The 18,959-nt window shown below is 40.6% G+C and overlaps 1 protein-coding gene across 2 annotated transcripts; it reads left to right on the top strand.

The window, feature by feature from the left end:
* Positions 1–1,184: 1,184 nt before the first annotated feature.
* On the top strand, positions 1,185–18,049 carry LOC139478791 (ornithine decarboxylase-like). Of its 2 annotated transcripts, none has more exons than XM_071261417.1 (12): positions 1,185–1,353; positions 4,289–4,420; positions 5,604–5,759; positions 8,783–8,876; positions 11,096–11,172; positions 11,787–11,959; positions 12,411–12,548; positions 12,974–13,139; positions 13,708–13,867; positions 14,528–14,658; positions 15,528–15,736; positions 17,096–18,049. In XM_071261417.1, exons 3-12 carry the CDS (start codon positions 5,658–5,660, stop codon positions 17,259–17,261), a joined length of 1,416 nt encoding a protein of 471 aa, XP_071117518.1. In that variant the 5' UTR covers positions 1,185–1,353; positions 4,289–4,420; positions 5,604–5,657; the 3' UTR covers positions 17,262–18,049. The 2 variants fall into 2 exon arrangements, with proteins under 2 accessions (XP_071117518.1, XP_071117517.1); XM_071261416.1 differs by having other exon boundaries at positions 8,780–8,876.
* The last annotated feature ends 910 nt before the right edge of the window (positions 18,050–18,959 follow it).

The following is an 18,959-nucleotide window of genomic DNA, read 5'->3' as shown; positions in this document are numbered from 1 at the left end:
ATAGTGGCCTCTTACGACAAAGTCGCCTTTTACGGCAAGCATGGGTTGCTGAAGACCCATTCTATCCCGGTTCTTCAGGGGACTTCAAAGGGTGGTAGTAAAGTTAGGTTACATTAGTGCTACCAAATATTTAGGCCTCTGAAGAAGCGGGTCGGTAGATTGTACACGTGTATGGATCTATGTGTGGGAAAGGGTATATGGTAGGAAAGGGTGGGATCGGTGAGTTGAGTGAATGAGTAAGGATGGTTTTACGCCGATTTTAACAATATCACAGCAATATCACGGCGGGGGACACCAGAAATGGGCTTCACACATTGTACCCATGTCGGGAATCGAACCCGGGTCTTCGGCGTGACAGCGAACGTTTTAACCACTGCCTAGGCTACCCTACCGCCTCCGGTGAGATGAGAAGGGAGAAGTGTCTGTGTGGTTGTTAGCGGGAATTTTGGTCTACTGATTTAAATCAAGAAACTTTCCCAAATGGAAAATAGACAAAATACTACATAACCCCTCCAAAATTATAACTAGATCTGTCCCTAAACCTATAGTTGTATTAGTGGAACGTCGTGTGCAAGTATATTGTGGGCGCTTATTTTAGTAAACGACTCACCTGAAGTTACGTCAGTTTCAAAAATAATTCGTTAAAACAACAACATATAACCTATTTGTATTTTTAACTATGATGGTGTCCACGAACGCGGTGACATTGATAGCCAGGCTTGCTTACACAGAAACTAGAAGAAATAGATCCATTTCTTTTCGAAAATACAAAGAAAATAGAATCTAGGACTTTTTCATTAATAACATAAGGTAGAATCTATAACGGTTGGATTGTTAAACGCGAAAAAGCAAACTCTACGCCAGATATTTCGTCACGCTGTATTTTTAGACAAGCAATTTCCGAGGCCACATGGAACATTGCATTACGCATTGTCGTGTTATCGCCATATTTACTCAAATTGAGCAACATCCACACAGATATCTATGCAAAATAGTTCCTATATCTGTCATCGATTTAACAGTATCCCAGACGTTAACATCCCGTTTTCTAACAACTGACAGAAATAACATTGTATGCTCGACATGTTGCCTTCCTCATAAACGCTAATCGTTTGCATGATTGGGTGCTACCAATCCTTAGTGTATTCCTACGCCTTGCAAGGTATATAAATAACACGTCCGCCATTTGCAACAGTCTCTGACGCATGGCGACGGGATAGCATTGCACGGCTGTACTGACCCTTTCTTCATTTTCCATCATTAATGCATTATTATTTTTCTGATTGATCACATAAAGCCGTCAAGATTACGGCCGTAACAGAAGAAGCAAACGGTCGTGAAGCTTCTGTGCAGGTGAGAAGTATTTCCGAATTATTTGTTCTTCATTCAAAGCCATCACGTTATGACATGTGACAACCATGCCTGTTCGTAGTTACCTCGATAACAGCTGACTAAGCCAGACTCTCCTACCAAAAGTGTCAATCGGACTACTCCTGATGAGTTAACAATGTAATAAACGTTAGGCTCACGATGTTGGCATAGAAAATTAACATGGTAATTGAACAGGGTTATTTTGCCAGAAAGAATCTTGCCTTAACCATTTTTATAAGGTTACTCACTTATGTTTGATGGGGGAGGGGACGGTAGTACGGGTGGTAGTGTTACCTCATCGTTCATTCACACCCACCACATATCGTGCCGTCACTTATTTGCCAAACCCCCGTGTATGGATATCTGGTTTCCGACCGAAAGTGCAGTCCTAACATGTAGTGCTTCTTATCATGTGTGTGCGAGAGAATTATTAGATTTACAAGACACAATGAATCTGATGAGGGAGTGATGTTGGGTAGATTGACAAACCACACTGGACAGAGTATTTTTTTGTTGTTGCTCACTTTTCTGAAGAATTTAAAATGGTTACTTAATACGAGGGCTGGGACAAGTCCAGATTTACTACCAGGATACCCACCGCCTATTACCGACCCTACCAGGGTACCCGCTGTAAGTATCAAGAGATAGGTAGAAAATGTCTGAATGGGGAAGGTTTGACCGTACTCCTGTGAAAATGTATTTTGATACATGTATAACCAATCTGGTCAACGCTGAAGTTGACTGAGGTTTTATCGTTATACAAACATATAAAGTCAGAAGGAATGTGTGCATAGTCACTAAGTCAAAGAAATGTGAACATTTGTCAGTTATAGTGTAACCATAGAGTTCTGGTATAAGATATGAGGATTAATAACTACTTTAATATAATTAGGAGCGATGTTTCAGGGTAGGTTCGAACACTATTATCCTCACTAGCTTATAACTTATCCTTAGTTAGTACTCCAACTTCTAAATGCCTCTCAAAGAAGACAGAGTTCTAGAGAATATTTACCATTAGACAATAAGCACGTGACTAACCATGGTTCTGGGTAGTCCTCTTGGTACCCAGGTTCCACTCAGTACCTGACCTACCAGAGTTACCTGTCCCAGCCCTAATGATTACTTGGTACCCCACATACAACAAAGGATGATTACACTTGTCAGAAGGCTTGGTGTTTGGTCACCTGTAACAATGTCTTTTCTTATTCGTCTATGTCTGCAGAAGTGCAGGTCTCTCAAAAGTAGTCAGGGGCACAGGTGGTCCAGTCATGTAAGGCCCCGTAATTGACTTCGGAGATTGACTTAGGCTGCGATTCTGCGATATTCTCTCATCATGCTCATAGTTGTCATAGATATCGCATCAACATTAATTCAGCGCAGTTGAAAATTGTGTACATCTTTCAATAGTTTTATCCGCATTGACACTCTCATTTACACCTACAAACATAGAAAAAGTTGTATTGCTTGACTATAATTATCTATCACTAGTATCAGGGATAATTCTAGGCCTATATTTTCAAATACAATGAGGCATTTTAACATTGTGCTGTATGGGCGTACCTCAGGATTATTTGAAATTTTCACATGAAGGGCCCATGTCAGAAAATTCCTCGATTGAACCCTGATCAAATTTCAGATCTCAAACGATCATATTTTAGATGAGATTCCCCTAGACTTTAGATAAGACAGCACTGGTTTTTCATGAACGCTGCCCTTTTGCAAAAATGGCCAATGTGCTTGAATTACGAATTTTGATCTATTTCTAGTGGCCAAACAGCAAGTTGGAGATTTGTTTAGAATATGCTACAACATGTTTGCTTCCAGATTTGTCCATATTTATTGAAAACTGACTTAATCATTCGAGTAACTCATAACATTGTGAAAGTCAACAATCTTTTCAACTGCCGGTTACACGTAAACATTTTTTGGATGCTGCACATGGCAAACCAGGCAGACGCCTGCCGCAGAAAATTAATGACTTAATTGTTTCTAATTAAACAAAAGGGTGAACCTGGAGCTATAGTCATCTTAATTCGAACTGTCACTTCTGATTATTTTAAAAAGTCCATATTGATAAGATTTCAATTGATATGGCCGGATACCCGGTCTTTGATACAGTACACACTACTGACAGCGAAATTGATGAGAGCACTGGAATGTAAATTACATATTTTTTGCCAACAAACACCATTTACAACTGTTGCTATTCCATGTCAGGGCTTTGAATATATTAAGTTACAATCTCAACATTGTCGAAGACCTAGAAATTGTTTGTTCCCCGAATGCCATGAAATGAACAGCTGATGGTGGTAAACATGCCTTATCTATAATTGTACTCGCAAATGATTCCTCCTAAAGTCGACAATGAACTGAAATATAAATACTAATGCAATTTTTGTTGTTGATACTAATGCTAATAATTTTTAATATTCACAGTGGAATAATTAATGTTAAATATCGGAGGATGTATCTATATAATCTTGTAACATTAATTGTAACATAATTCTAGTCACAAATACTGAATATCAAATACAGTTTCCGCTGTGGGAAGACAAAAAATCTCTGAAAATTTGCAAAACCTCATCACATGCAAAAACATCTCATTGCTTTTAGACTAGGGGGATTTTCTCTCAGAGGTAAAAAATTCAAGGATAATCCTTGTGACTTGCAGAGTTGTCCCCTTGGCACGCCATATACCTGTAATTGGCATGAATCTGGTTTGCCCCAACGTTTCAAGGTTTGTCAGTGCCATACCCATGCTCTTGGGTTTTTGCCAAAGTGGTTAATATCTGGGACTGGCGTCAATTCAGGCTTTCTTAGTACATTAAGCTGACATGCTGTGATATAACTGGAATAGTGTTAAAGGCAGTGTCAAACCCAATCATGCTAACCTCAAATATTATTTTTCACCTTGCAGGGAGGCTTGACTGTCTTCTACACAGAAAGCCCAGAGGGCTTCTGCCGTTCCAAGAAAAAATTTAACTTCAACGCAGAGCCACCGTGGGATCCCAGCTAGTATTTGCTAAAAGCAGGTGTTCCCTCTGGCCAGGTGAGATTCAGAGCTATGCACAGTAGTGATCGGTCAGGATAGACTCAAGCGTGTGATCCGTGAAGATCCGGGATAGAATAGCTCTTGAGCAACCCATGCTTGCCGTAAAAGGCGACTCTGCTTGTCGTAAGAGGCAAATAACAGGATCTGGTGGTCAGGCTTGCTGACTTGTTGATGCATGTCATCATAACTCAACTGCGTGTATTGATGCTCATGATGTCAATCACCGGATTGTCTGGTCCAGTCTCGATTATTTACAGATCGCCATCATATAGCTGGAATATTGCTGAGTGCGGCATTAAACAACAAACAAACAAAACAAGGGTGCACAGTTGGTACATACAAACATGTTTGGTAGAGGATGTACAATACATTCCATCTCAAGAAAGTTAAGATCAGTGTTCCTTCTAGACTTGTCCATATTTGGGGATTGTTGGTTCATGTGGTTTGTATCCCAGCATGGCTATAATGTACACCATTCCTTGTGTCCCTTATTGTGAAGGGGCTGTTAGCAGGTTAGTATGGCAAACTCAACTTACTCTCACTGAAATATGAGCTCATGGCCACTTCATTATGAGCAGCTTGACAACCAAGGACTACTTGCTTTTTGGCAATAATTCTGTTCCAATGTTTTTTTATTATCCCCCGCCACGAAGTGGAAGGGGGTATATAGGATATATACAGTCCGTCACATTTCGTTTCCAGAGAAGAACACAAAAACCATGAGAGATATCTTAACCAAACTTCGCACATAGTTAGGTCTCCCTAAGAACTCCCTTACTTCTCTGATTATTGTTTAAGTAATAACACAACTCGTTACAAATACAACAGTGTAACTGCATCTTAAACCTACTCAACTGTATAAACACTGCCTCCTATCTTGTATATATTCTTGTCAACCATACTCTGTACTTTACTTGCTTGATAACGGTGTTAGAATCTAGTTGTAATACAGAAGTTGTTTTCGTCCCTATATCTCATCCTTACTCATTACAAATACAGTTACATATTCTATCATAAACTGCAGATGGCAAAACAACACCAGTAATAACCTTATTTAGTGCTGCAATTAGGCCATTTACACAAAGGTCCAGTGATTATTTGGAAATCAAGAGATCCTTGCTTCATTTAACATGATTAGGTAACATGTTAATAAAATGACTTTTTAACACTTCTGTTTTAGATTGTTTGTATACCCTCGAACTCAGACTATCTTTGCGGACTTTTGAGCTAGAAAATGAAACATTACATTGGAAACGGTTGTGCTGTGGAGTCGCTGTCCTATGAGAAGACTAAGGCTTGCTTGGTCGCAGAGAAGGCTGCACTTCTAAAGAACGAGGTAGGCATTGCCTGTACCTAGAATTAGACTGGATATTTAATAGTTGGAGATGAGTTTGTGCCTTACAAAAACTGATCTTATTCTGATTACCTTGAGCCGTTGAGGGGCACTGGTGGCCCAGCCGTCTAAGGCTCCGTGATTCGCTGTGCAGAGTTGCGTCCCTTGGGCACGTCTGGGCCCACTTACACAAAGCAATCTTAGCGCTAACATGATCGTAACTCCAATACCTTAACATAGGCTTACTATAGTCATAGTGCTAAGATCGCTTGATGCAAGTGGGCCCAGGAACCTATGATTGTGGGTTCGAATCCCGGTTCGCCCCAATGATGTTTCTAGGTTTGTCATCATCATACCGTGCACGTGGGTTTCACGGAAATCACTTCAGGCTTTCCTCCCACATTAAGCTGACACACCATGATATAATTGTAATACTGTTAAAAGCGGCGTTTAACCCAACTCACTCACACACTGATTACCTTGACTGCACCTAATTGGAGATGTTGTGTCTAGTTGCTGTTAATAGTATCGGAACTCCAGATAAACTGCGTATCTGCGTAAAATACGCAGCAGAAATGCAGAAATACGCAGTAAAATAAAATCCTAGCGTATCAAATACGCAACAAACATTACAGTTACGCTACAAAAACAATACTTGTGCGTATCATCAAAATATTGTGAAGTAACCCTGCGTATTCGATTAGCAAATCAGCAACTTATTTTGAAATTTTAAACGGGCATTCCTTCAACCTTGCCAAACTCCACGATGACAGTTACATCATGATCATTTGCCATCACACTTTCTTGTGGAAGTATCGTGGTAACGTCCTATAAAGCTCTCGAAACCCATGCGACACCACTTTGCTGGGACTAGTTTGAATAGTGTTTTTAAATATTTAACTTAAATACCCACATGTGTACAAACTGGTGGGTAACAGAAATTTGAATACCCAGATAGAATTACTGATACCCAATCATTTTAAAGTGCATGGGTAAAATACCCACACCACCAAAACCTTATCTGGAGCTCTGTAGTATTCACAGTTGGTGCTGTTGGTGGGAAAACAAGTAGCACACTTTAGAATTGTTAACAAGAAAGGACTCCAAATAATAGTTCCCAACAGCTGCTTGGTTGCAGGGTTGTAGATTTACTAAAAACATACCTGACCTTTTTTGTGATAAATGTAACTGAAGCCATATTTTTAGTCTTAGTTTGATCAGGTAGAGGTTTACATTTTTATTTGCCTCGGGGATTATTTACCTGAAGGTTAACATGGGCATCCTCTGTTTTCAGGGATCAGAATTATCCAGACTTTGTTATGTCAAGGGTAATGTTTGTGATACATGCCATTGCAATGTACACATTAATCATACAGTCACCCAGACTCCTGGTGAATGCATTCTCATGTGAATCAGGGCTTTATCTTGACCTACTAAACAAGGGTTGTCCAATAACTAATTATACGGGTCGTAACGGGAATATTGGGTACCATTTTCAAATAGATATAACTATGAACTGCGTACCCACAATGTTGCGAAACAACCATAGTCATGTTGTCAGTATTGAAAGTAATAAACCTTTTCCTATTTTATCACAAGAGTGGCCTCCCTTGAAAACAATTTTTTCTATTTCTTTTCGAATTTATATTTATTTATTTTCCATGACATTTACTTTGACTGTTCATTTTGGTGTATACCTGACCTAGAAATACAAAGTTCCAAATCCCAATTCCATGGTATTGTTTTCATAGTTCTATAACTATTCTTGTATATGGACAGACAGATTAGATGGGTATTCTTTCATCAAAAGTAACAGTCTGATGATTTGATCTTTCGAATTTGTGGAGGCATTTGTCATCTTCTGATGACTCAGGGTTTTTTTATAGGACATTCTTCTGTATCAAATTTGAAAAAATCTTGGGAATAGTATGCATACCTGGTGTTTCCTGCTGTGATATTACTGGAATATGAAAGTAGCCACAAAAGCATACTCACTGAGAACAGTTTGGATGACAATAAGTTCATGTCCTAGAAAGTGAACTGATCTAAAACCCTGCTTGTGGTTGAATCCAGTTTTACTGAAATAAGAATTGAGTTCGTGGACATGAAGTCTTCAGTATTTCAGCATATTGAAATTTACTCTTGTTGGTAATACATTGAGTTATGCTCAAACTCAAACTCACTAGTGGTCTCATTTGACCATGTCACCAGTTACTGGGTTAGAATCAAAACCTGGATAAGACAGAACAACAATTTCAGTTTTCATTTTCTATTTTGCTTTCAACAATGTTTAACTTGTTTACTTTTGTTTGTACCCATAAAAATGTAACCTTGCTGCTGGACATCCTAGATTTTGATGTTCATTGACAGCTGAATGAGCTGATGCTTGTGTTGTGACAGTAGCAACGTTGCAATTGATATGTCAGAGCTCCAGATAAGCTTTTGGTGTTGTGGGTATTTTACCCATGCATTTTAAAATGATTGGGTATCAGTAATTCTATCTGGGTATTCAAATTTCTGTTACCCACTAGTTTTTACACAAGTTACATAAGTTAAGTATTTATACACAATATTCATCTAGTCCCTGCAAACTGGTGTCGTGTGGGTTAGGGAGCTTTATAGGACTCAAAAATACCACGATACTTCCACAAGAAAGTGTGATGGCAAATGATCATGTGTAACTGTCATCATGGAGTTTGGCAAGGTTGACTGATGCCCGTTTATGTTTCAAAATAAGTTGCTGATTTGCTAAACGAATACGTAGGGTTACTTATCAATATTTTGATGATACGCACAAGTTTTATTTTTGTAGCGTAACTGTAATCTTCGTTGCGTATTTGATACGCTAGGATTTTATTTTACTGCGTATTTCTGCATTTCTGATGCGTATTTTACGCAGATATGCAGCTTATCTGGAGATCTGATATGTACCAGCACAGCTACTTTCTCTGTACTACTGATTGGGGGGTTAACTAAAATTGTAATCATCTCACCTAACTCTGTGATCTGTGTATGTCTTTCAGCAGAGTGAAGATGCCTTCTTCATTGCTGATCTCGGTGACATTGTTGCCAAGTATAAGAAATGGAGGAGGCTCCTGCCAAGGGTGGAGCCTTTTTACGGTGAGTACTTATCCTACTTGTTCTTGATCTCCCTAGTGGGGCCACAGTTGGCCCAGTTGTCGTAGGATCCACAATTTGTTGCGCAGAGTTGTGTCCCTTTGGCACGCCAGAAACCTATGATCATGGATTTCGAATTCCGGTTCACCCCAATTTTGTTTCCATGTTTGTCAGCACCATGCTTATGTTGTGTCACCAAGTGATAAATGTCTGGCGCTTCAGGCTTTCCTTCCACATTAAGTTGACATGCAGTGATATGTATCTGGAATACTGTTTGTATGCAAATCCTATTTTCTACATACTAAATTAATGTTACGATGTCAAAGTCATCATGGTCAATCACCGCTAGTTGTAGTCATGGATACAGGGGAGATAAGACATGTGAGAAAAAATTCACTTCACATTTCCACCGTTTTGTCAATTTCCAAAGGAAACATGATTTGTGAATAAATTTCAGTGTAGATTTTAGAAAAAGAAAAAATAATGAAACTTGTTATATTGATTTTACCCAAAATACTAGAACACAGAGAAAAGTATTGTAAAACGTATCATTTGAAAAATGTATTGCAGTATGCCAGTAATACTGTGCAGTCCTACCGTATCAGATGATACGCTCATAGTACCATTAGTTTCTGTGTTACTTGGGCCTGACTCGGGGATTACCTTGGGCCTGACCTCGGGGATTGACTTGGGCCTGACTCGGGGATCTACTTGGGCCTGACTCGGGGATCTACATGGGCCTGACTCGGGGGATCTACTTGGGCCTGACTCGGGGGATTTACTTGGGCCTGACTCGGGGGATCTACATGGGCCTGACTCGGGGGATCTACTTGGGCCTGACTCGGGGATCTACTTGGGCCTGACTCGGGGATCTACATGGGCCTGACTCGGGGGATCTACTTGGGCCTGACTCGGGGGATTTACTTGGGCCTGACTCGGGGGATCTACATGGGTCTGACTCGGGGATCTACATGGGCCTGACTCGGGGATCTACTTGGGCCTGACTCGGGGGATTTACTTGGGCCTGACTCGGGGGATCTACATGGGCCTGACTCGGGGGATCTACTTGGGCCTGACTCGGGGGATTTACTTGGGCCTGACTCGGGGGATCTACTTGGGCCTGACTCGGGGGATTTACTTGGGCCCGACTCGGGGGATCTACATGGGCCTGACTCGGGGGATCTACTTGGGCCTGACTCGGGGATTTACTTGGGCCTGACTTGGGGATTTATCAAGATTTGCTCAGGGTCCGATAAAAAAGTCTGCATTAAAATTCCCCAATTTTTATGGCTTTGTAAAAATAACCTGTATTACACTAACAGGATTAACAGATAGGAAGAGGGTTTTATGCTTAGTTATGTGTTATTGCAATGAACGCAATTTCAAAATCTCTGAATTTAACTAAATAAGGACTTTAAAAAATCCCAATTTTGGACAAAAATTCCAATTTGCCTGATGTCTGTTTAAGAGTCTAGGGGACCATCAGTTCTATCCCTGTGAAAATTCCTGGAAGGAATTGGTCCCCACCAATACTGGTTGTATGAGGCGACGTAATGAATTAGGTGGTCAGACTTCCATGATTCCATACCCTAAAACATGAATTGTTGCTCATCATATCAATCACTGGATTGTCTGGTCCAGATTTGGTTATTTACGAAAAGGTGTCATATCATGCATATCGCTGGAAAAGAACTGAGTGGTGCTCTAATCAACAAGCAGCAATGAATTGTTTGGGTCCCATGTCATCACCATGGTGCTCCCAGTCTGGCCATCTGTGCCATGCTGCACTTGGGCATTTTGTTTCACATCTGCAGAAGTCTTGAGCCTACAGTAAATGGGGATTTCATCACTAGATTGTAGAAAATCATCAGTTGAAAGTTTATTGATACCCTGACCTTTGAGTGTACTTCTCTCCAAAAATACATTCGCTCGTCACGGCGAAGACCCAGGTTCGATTCCTGACATGGGTGCAATGTGTTAAGCCTGTTTCTGGTGTTTCCTGCTGTGATATTGCTGGAATATTGCTAAAAGCGGTATAAAACCATCCTCACTCACTCCAAAATACAAATGTCAGTTGTGTATCCTGCAATCGACAGCTTTGATCTACTTGTTTCAAATGGCCATACTTGTTTGCATGTAAATTATTTGCATCCGTTCTCAATTTGTATGCATAGAGGACACAGTATGTTTCATCTGGTTGGACGATGTTTTTTGTCTTTCAGCTGTCAAGTGCAATGATGACTATGGTGTCCTGAAACTTCTCGCAGATCTGGGAACATCATTTGACTGTGCCAGCAAGGTGAGTTCCTGGCACGCAACCAATACAGTGAAATTTCACCGGAGAAATCAATGTTTTCTCAAATAGATTTTTACTGGCATTGTAGTTTTTATTTTTATGCTTACTGTTGGAAATATGATCGATATAGCTTACGGACAGTTTTTATTGCATAAATTCCAATCTTGTACCAAACTTGTCTTCAGTGGCATTATTTTCAGTAGTTTTTGGTATCAGCTGATCTGAAAGACATTTCTTGCTAGTGCTCCTAGGCTTGAGCAGCGGAGAGGTGACAAGAATCAGACCATGATAGCAACCATCTGTTGGTCGCCAGGTTGTGTCTGTCATTGTTGTGCAACATGTCAAACCTTTGATCCTGGCTTCCAATACGATTTGCCCTGATTTTTTTCTAATTTTATCAGCTCCGTACTCATGCTCGTCAATTTAACTGAAGTGGTAAACATCAATGACCACTTCAGGCTTTCCTCCCACAAGAAGCTCATACTCTCTCTAGGCATTAAACCAATGTCACTCACTCTGTTTTATCAGGAATTCCTTTTCTCGTCAGCTTGCTGAATAAATTTATAATAGACTGTCACGCTGGTAACCACTATCAATACGTGGTTCTCCACTTTCAGATGGAAATCGACAAGGTGCTGAACCTTGGCATCTCGCCCTCGCGCATCATCTACGCAAATCCTTGCAAGCAGACTTCCTACGTGCGTCATGCTGCCAAACGCAATGTCGACCTTATGACCTTTGACAACGAAGCTGAACTACTCAAGGTCAAAGCTGTCTTCCCTGATGCAAGGTGAGTGCTTCCAATTCTAGGCTAGAGGTTGCAGAGTCAGTTTGAGTACTTGCAGCTCCCTGGGGTAGGTGCCCGCAGAGTCCTGGGGTTGGTGCTCGCAGTCCTGGGATTGGTGCTCGCAGAGCCCTGGGATTGGTGCTCGCAGAGACCTGGGTTGGGTGCCCGCCGAGCCCAGGGGTGGGTGCTAGCAAAACCCTGGGGTGGGTGCTTGCAGAGTCACGGGGTAGGTGCTCACAGAGTCCTGGGTAACCATCTTTATAACTTTGGGCTTTCTTTCCTCCACATTTAAGCTAACATGCAGTGATGTAACTGAAAGACTGAGACTTATTTGAAATTTGATCTTTCGTAGCTCTTGGCAATATGTAGCCGAGGTTGTACTTACATATATCTGATAATCCAAGATGTATCTTACTAAGCAGCATAATAATAACTTTGTGTGACTGGTCTACAGACTGGTTCTTCGTATCCTGCCTCCGAGTAACTTCAAGGTGCAGTGTGAGCTGGGGATGAAGTTTGGCTGTCATCCAGCAAAGGCCAAACAGCTGCTTGAGACAGCCAAAGAACTGGAACTCAATGTTGTGGGAGTCAGGTAGGTCTCTTGCCCCAACAATGTTATCTGTTTGAATTTCATGCTTCCCAACTTTAACTTGGATATGGAACATGGTATATTGAACCAATATTAACAGGAATAAAAACATAAAGAAACATTAAGGTATTGAGCAACAAGCACATCTAGTTGTGTTGTTTTGTCTGACATTAATAAGGTGATATAACAAGAACTGTGTGTCTTGGTGGGGTATCCATGTTAAACTGCAGCATGGTAGCTAAGTGGGATATAATACCTGCTTCAGTCTGGACTAGTACATGCACATGGCGATGATCATATTAAATGCGACATAAGACCCCATTTCACGTAAACTAGGCAGTCTTTTGTTGATACATCTAGACAAATTGAGGTAAGTAAAACATTAGTGTGTATGTGAGCACACAGTGACCGGCGTTTGTGTATTGCAGCTTCCACGTTGGTAGCGGTGCCGAGGAGGCAGCTGCCTTTGCTGTTGCAGTGGAGCAGGCACATGGCGTCTTCCAGACTGGCTTGGATATGGGATTCCCCTTCACTCTGCTGGATATTGGTGGGGGATTCCCAGGCCAAGTTACTGCCGCTATATCATTCGAAGAGGTGAGTCATTGCAGGCTGAAGTCGTGGTACACTTTTCTCATGAGACTTCAGTTAGAAGCTCCCTATTTGTGGCTGTATTATCAGTATATTTCACTGTTTATCAGTTTTCAGAAGAAAATTTTGGTTTAGTAGAGTACTAGTTTTAAATAGATCACATGCAAACTTGATGCAAATTAATAGAAAAAAACTCCCGCATCAAATGATTAAAAGAAATTTACTTTGCTGTATCTCAAAATCTCCAACTGTCTGCTCTCAGTTTCCTATTCGACCATGTTTTGTCAGTTAATGAAAATCATCTTTGTCACTGCAATATTGCAAAAATGTCTAAAAGCAAATTTAACCGGAAGTTTAATTTCCATAATAAAGCAACTGTTTGAGTGATGTAACATACATCTCAAACAGTCTTTGATCCAACTAGTTATAGAATATAAGCTAAGCTACACGTTCACTGATACTAAGTATTGTTCATCATCAATAAGTTATTGCAGGAATGCCGCCTCGGCAGAACACTGTTAAGGGACTTGCTTTCCGCGCCACCAGTATGTTTATGCACAAGTTGATGCTTCAGGTTGTTGACGTCCTCAGTCCTGCCCTGGACCACTACTTCCCAGCATCCTCCGGTGTGCAAATCATCGCTGAGCCAGGTCGCTACTTCGTGGCCTCGGCCTTCACTCTCACTGCCAACATCATTGCCAAGAGGATGGTTGCTAGAGACAAGTCTAATCATGGTCAGTGAGTTTGTGAGGAGTTGTCCCTTGGTACACACCACCTTGTTAGCTTAGGGAAATCTATGCATCCATGCTATCCATTTACAATTTACTATAGTTCGATTTAATCATTGAAAAGTGAACATTTGAAACCCAAAGTGTCTTTACAAATTGAACACTGTCAGAGGGTTCCAGGTGTGTGTTTAGCAATTGAGTGTTTACTCGCATGTTATCGTTCACCTTGTGGGTATTGATAGTTTTCTTTGAGTCCTCTCTATTGGGTAATTTTTAAACAAATAAGAGGGGAACCTTTTTTTTTGAATTAGCCACACATTCCCCTGCAACAGATGTTTGTCGTAACAGGCGACCAAGTTGATCAGGTGGGTCATGCTCTCACTGTCAGTCACTGGGTTGTCTGGTCCAGACTTGCAACCAGCATCATATGGGACAAACATTGCTGAGTGTGGAAACAAACAAATAGTCAAACATCAAGTACAAATTCTTTGGTGCAAATTGATGTGATTTGAATGCCAGTAGTTCACGTAACCAGTACTTGAGTAAAGAAGCCAACTGAGAAATATGTGGGATTTTGGTGTTTTGCCTTGCCAGTCTGTACGTTAAGAGCATGATCTGGTGATACAGATAACCAGTTATGACTAACACGCTGCTTGTGTGTTTCAGAACATCTCCCTGACCAAGTGGTGACCGGGGACGATGAGCCAGCCTACATGTACTATATCAATGATGGGGTGTATGGCTCCTTCAACTGTTTGCTGTTTGATCATGCCACTGTCACACCATCTGTTTTGCAGGTACTTGTTTTTTCTCATTGACTATTGTTAGTTTGGTTCAGTAGCATAAGATTAGGTTTAGGTAATTTAATGTATAGGAATAACCTTTTTTTGATCAGTGTCCTCAATAGTAATATCCTTACGACAGCCACGGTTTGTCGATATGTTTAGGGTCATGGAGTAAATACCCACATGAATATCTTGAAATAGGTCAAAACACTAATTTCCAGTATGCAGTCAGAGGTTATATGGAGCCAGATATTTTTAGAAATCGTTCATGCACACTTTGACCAGCTTAAGTATATCTATGTGGAGATGTTTCTTCTCTTCTCTCTTCTCTTTATTGAGCTCACTGCCCAGGGTCTGCTCTTTCTGCATATACTTTCCCGTTGGGGCTTTTCGACCCGTGAAGATTCCGGGCTAGAATAGGTCTTCAGCAACCCATACTTGCCGTAAAAGGCGACTATGCTTGTCGTAAAAGGCGACTAACGGCATTGGGTGGTCAGACTCGCTGACTTGGTTGATGCATGTCATCGGTCCCAATTGCGTGGATCGATGCTCATGTTATCAATCACTGGATTGTCTGGTCCAGACTAAATTATTTATACAGACCGCCGTCATATAGCTGGAATATTGCTGAGTGCGGCGTTAAACAACAAACCAACAAACCAAACCAACCGTTGGGGCTTTTCAAATTGGTCTTGAAGTATAAGGGGGTTACTGATAAACAGGTCAAAACAATTACAGATTTGATTTGTTCACAACTTCAAGTGCCTGTAAAGTCATTAATTAGGCTGTTGTCCGTCTACTGGATGAGGATGGCAGCGATTGATGTTTCTGTAACGCTGGACACAACTCCTTATTGTGCTAATGTCTTTGTTTTTGTTCAGGATGGCAGCGATATGACCTTTGTGTCAAGTGTGTGGGGACCAACCTGTGACGGCCTGGACTGCATCATGGAAGACTGTCGACTGCCCGAGATGCAGATTGGGGAGTGGATCTACTTTGAGGACATGGGGGCCTACACCATGTGTGCTGCCTCCACCTTCAACGGGATGCCCCGACCCAGGGTCTTCTATCTCTGTCACGATGTTGTCTGGTGAGAACAACATAGCATGAACAACTGTCGAGCCCTGATCCACAAAGCCATTGTTGCCGTACATCATTTACCCGACCCTATTGTTTCACATATATGAAAGGATGGCGTGTTGCCTAAAGCACTGACTGGATCAGGAGTAGTCGAGTAGCAGGAATCAAACTCACCTCTAAATGAATTATGACAAATTTTGTTTTTCATTTTAATGTGATGCTGTTATGGTAACCATACTCATATTTAGCATAGTATTTGTATGGAAATACATCCATCAGTCACAACATAGATGTGGCCTTCAGTGCCCATGGCCCTAGTGTTCCATTGTATATGGCTTTGAGATATAACTGTATATCGCTGTGTATAAGGCGACCCCCACGTATAAGACGACCCCCCCTGTACACGCCTTCAAAATCAACCCAAAATCCTATACTCCGTGTATAAAGTGACCTGGAATAAAGCACATCACAAGTGCGCACACAAACTTTATATTTGCAATATAAATATGTTTATCTTGCATCGTTTTTTCTACGATGATTGGTCGCGTACGTAACTCCAGCACATGTTGCCATCTTGTGTTTACACGGTACAACACCAAATTAGCGCCCATAGAATAAAATCAATTTCTGAAGTAATAACATTAGAGACAATGGTGAGTAATTTAAACGCCAATTGACTATGTTGTAAGACATTCAGCGTGTTTATTCCACAATCACAATCACTAAGATTCACATGTTAGGTCACATGTGCAATATGCAAATGCTTACTGGTACTTCCGGCTCTCTACTGACACGGTTGATTGTTTTACCGTGTCAGCTGGATTGAGGCGGGGGTCATTTCAACTTTATTTGCAGGAATTATTAAACCTTATTCAAGGAAAACAGATACAAATCATGTTTATTTATGGAAATAGTTATTGGAACAGTTATTTAGGACGAAATTGCGAAGTTTTATTGTCAAATGCTGGGCTGGCTATCGAAGCTAGTAAAACAACTGGAAAAAACGTGAGATCTTCGACTCTGTGTTTAAGACGACCCCCCCTTCTTAACCCCCTCATTCTACATACGAAAAACTCACCTTATACACAGCAATATATGGTATGCCATTCTGTGATGGGGATGTAATATTGCAGTAAGTTGTGAGACCATACTCACTTCTTGATGGGTGTCTTCCCAGGTTTGATGTTTGTGCATTGAACAGGATTTGTAGGCTGGTTCGAAAATCAGTTTATCGGATACTAATGTAGTGATGCACTTTGATCCCACCCTAGCATCTGGATACATTCTTTGTTCTTCAATTACTTAATGAAAGTATATTTTCAGAAAGTGCTACAGACCTCTTATTTATGAGCTTTGTTTCCTGTTTCAGGGCGCAGACCTACTCAAAGCAGACCAAGAAGATGGATCAGCCAATCTCCAAGGTGATCCCCTTCATGAAGGCAGGCCATGACCTCTTTGAAACTCACGATCAGGTGGAGGAAGTTTTTGGGTCACCGCGACCTGAACTGATATGCGACCTTGACCCTCTCAACTGAGAAGTTTTGCTTGGCATTGTCATCGGATTGTTAGCTCCAAACCTATATAGTCAAGATTAGGTGGTTTGTCATTTTGATTCTGTAACTTTTATTTTGTTTCTCTTTCCCACATTCGCTCTCAGTTGAACTTGCTGCTTTGTTCTCGTTTCATCTCTCTCCGTCACGACCCCAATGGTTAGGTACAAATCAGGGGCCAATTTTGAAATGTTTCACATGTGACCTGTCTGTATGCTGATTGTGGCCCAAATGAAATTTGATTTTTGTTACCATTTCCATTGAAACATCCAAAACCACAATGTCGGGGCATTGATGAAACCATTTTTACAATTGTTTTCTGTAAATTTGTTCAGATATTTATTGATAATATAATGCTGTTTTTGCCACAGTTATTAATGTTTAGTATTTACAGTTATAAATTAGTGGTTGAGGTTCACCTTGTATTTATAAATGGCATCAAAATTTTATTGGCTGAATGTGCGATTTTGTTTCTTCTTTATTCATTTCATTTTTCATATCATTTATAAACAAATTTACAGAAAACATTGCTGAGATCAGTAAGCATGTGATGACTATGTCCATAGTTAGTGATTTTCGACTGTAGTTCTACTTATAGTACACAGTGTGACTAGTTACCTGTCTAATGTATCCACTAGTCTCACATCTGCGGTCTAGTCTGAATCAAGGGTATACAAACAAAGGGGACACCTGCTACTGTCACCATGGCCAGAGTTTTTTTTTTCTTTCATATCGGTTACTGTGATGGTGATTGAATAAAATATTTATAACCATATCTGTCATGTTTTTATTGTTTTGAACATTAGGGTAAAGTTTCCCTTGCCGGACCAACGTCGCGGATTGTCCTGTTTTCGATCAGAGCTTTTAGCATCATATATGCCTTTATTATTGTTTTCGGACATCATACGTTTATGTAACAAGAATACTTGGCACTATAACGTGGGGTGTGGCATCACACAGAAATTTAAAGTATTTAAATACTCGGAAGACAGCTTGTTTTTAAGATAAATTTGTCTTTTAGCATATAGATATGAGATATTTTACAGTTGTTCATGTGAAGGAAACTGAATGTTTCTTCAGGGTCCAAAACCCATAACACGCCATCTTTGTTTATTTGACTTGACTGTTTTGGCATGCCCCCAAACCCCCCTAGTTTTCCTCTTTTGGGTGAAAACATGCTCACATGCCTGATATTACATCATTGGCATGAATCCTGTATTTTTGAATATAATAAAATGTTCAGATCTTCATCAGAAGCCATCTCCACTGTGAACTATTCATAATCAGAAGGGGCGGTCGGGTAGCCTAGTGGTTAAAGCATTTGCTCGTCACGCAGAAGACCCGGGTTCGAATCCGACATGGGTACAATGTGTGAAGCCCATTTCTGGTGTGCCCCAGCCGTGATATAGCTGGAATATTGCTAAAAGCAGCGTAAAATCAAACTCATTCACTCATAATCAGAAACTTTTGTACAGGGTTGAAAAGGCCATGAATTTTATAAAGTCCCTCTGGAAAAGACTTGATTTTGTACTTGTACAAAATGACATATACTTGTTTATGAAAGTATTAATATTTATGACTTAATTTATTTTTTTTGTTGGTTGTGAAACTACATCTTGTTGGAAAATTTCTGATGTTCGTACTGCATACTGGATTTAAAAAGAAATATTGGCAGATAAAGGC

This window comes from Haliotis cracherodii, unplaced genomic scaffold, assembly GCF_022045235.1.
Source record: "Haliotis cracherodii isolate W230 unplaced genomic scaffold, xgHalCrac1.p SCAF_4, whole genome shotgun sequence".
Taxonomy (NCBI): Eukaryota; Metazoa; Mollusca; class Gastropoda; order Lepetellida; family Haliotidae; genus Haliotis; species Haliotis cracherodii.
This window is presented reverse-complemented; position numbering and strand designations above follow the sequence as displayed.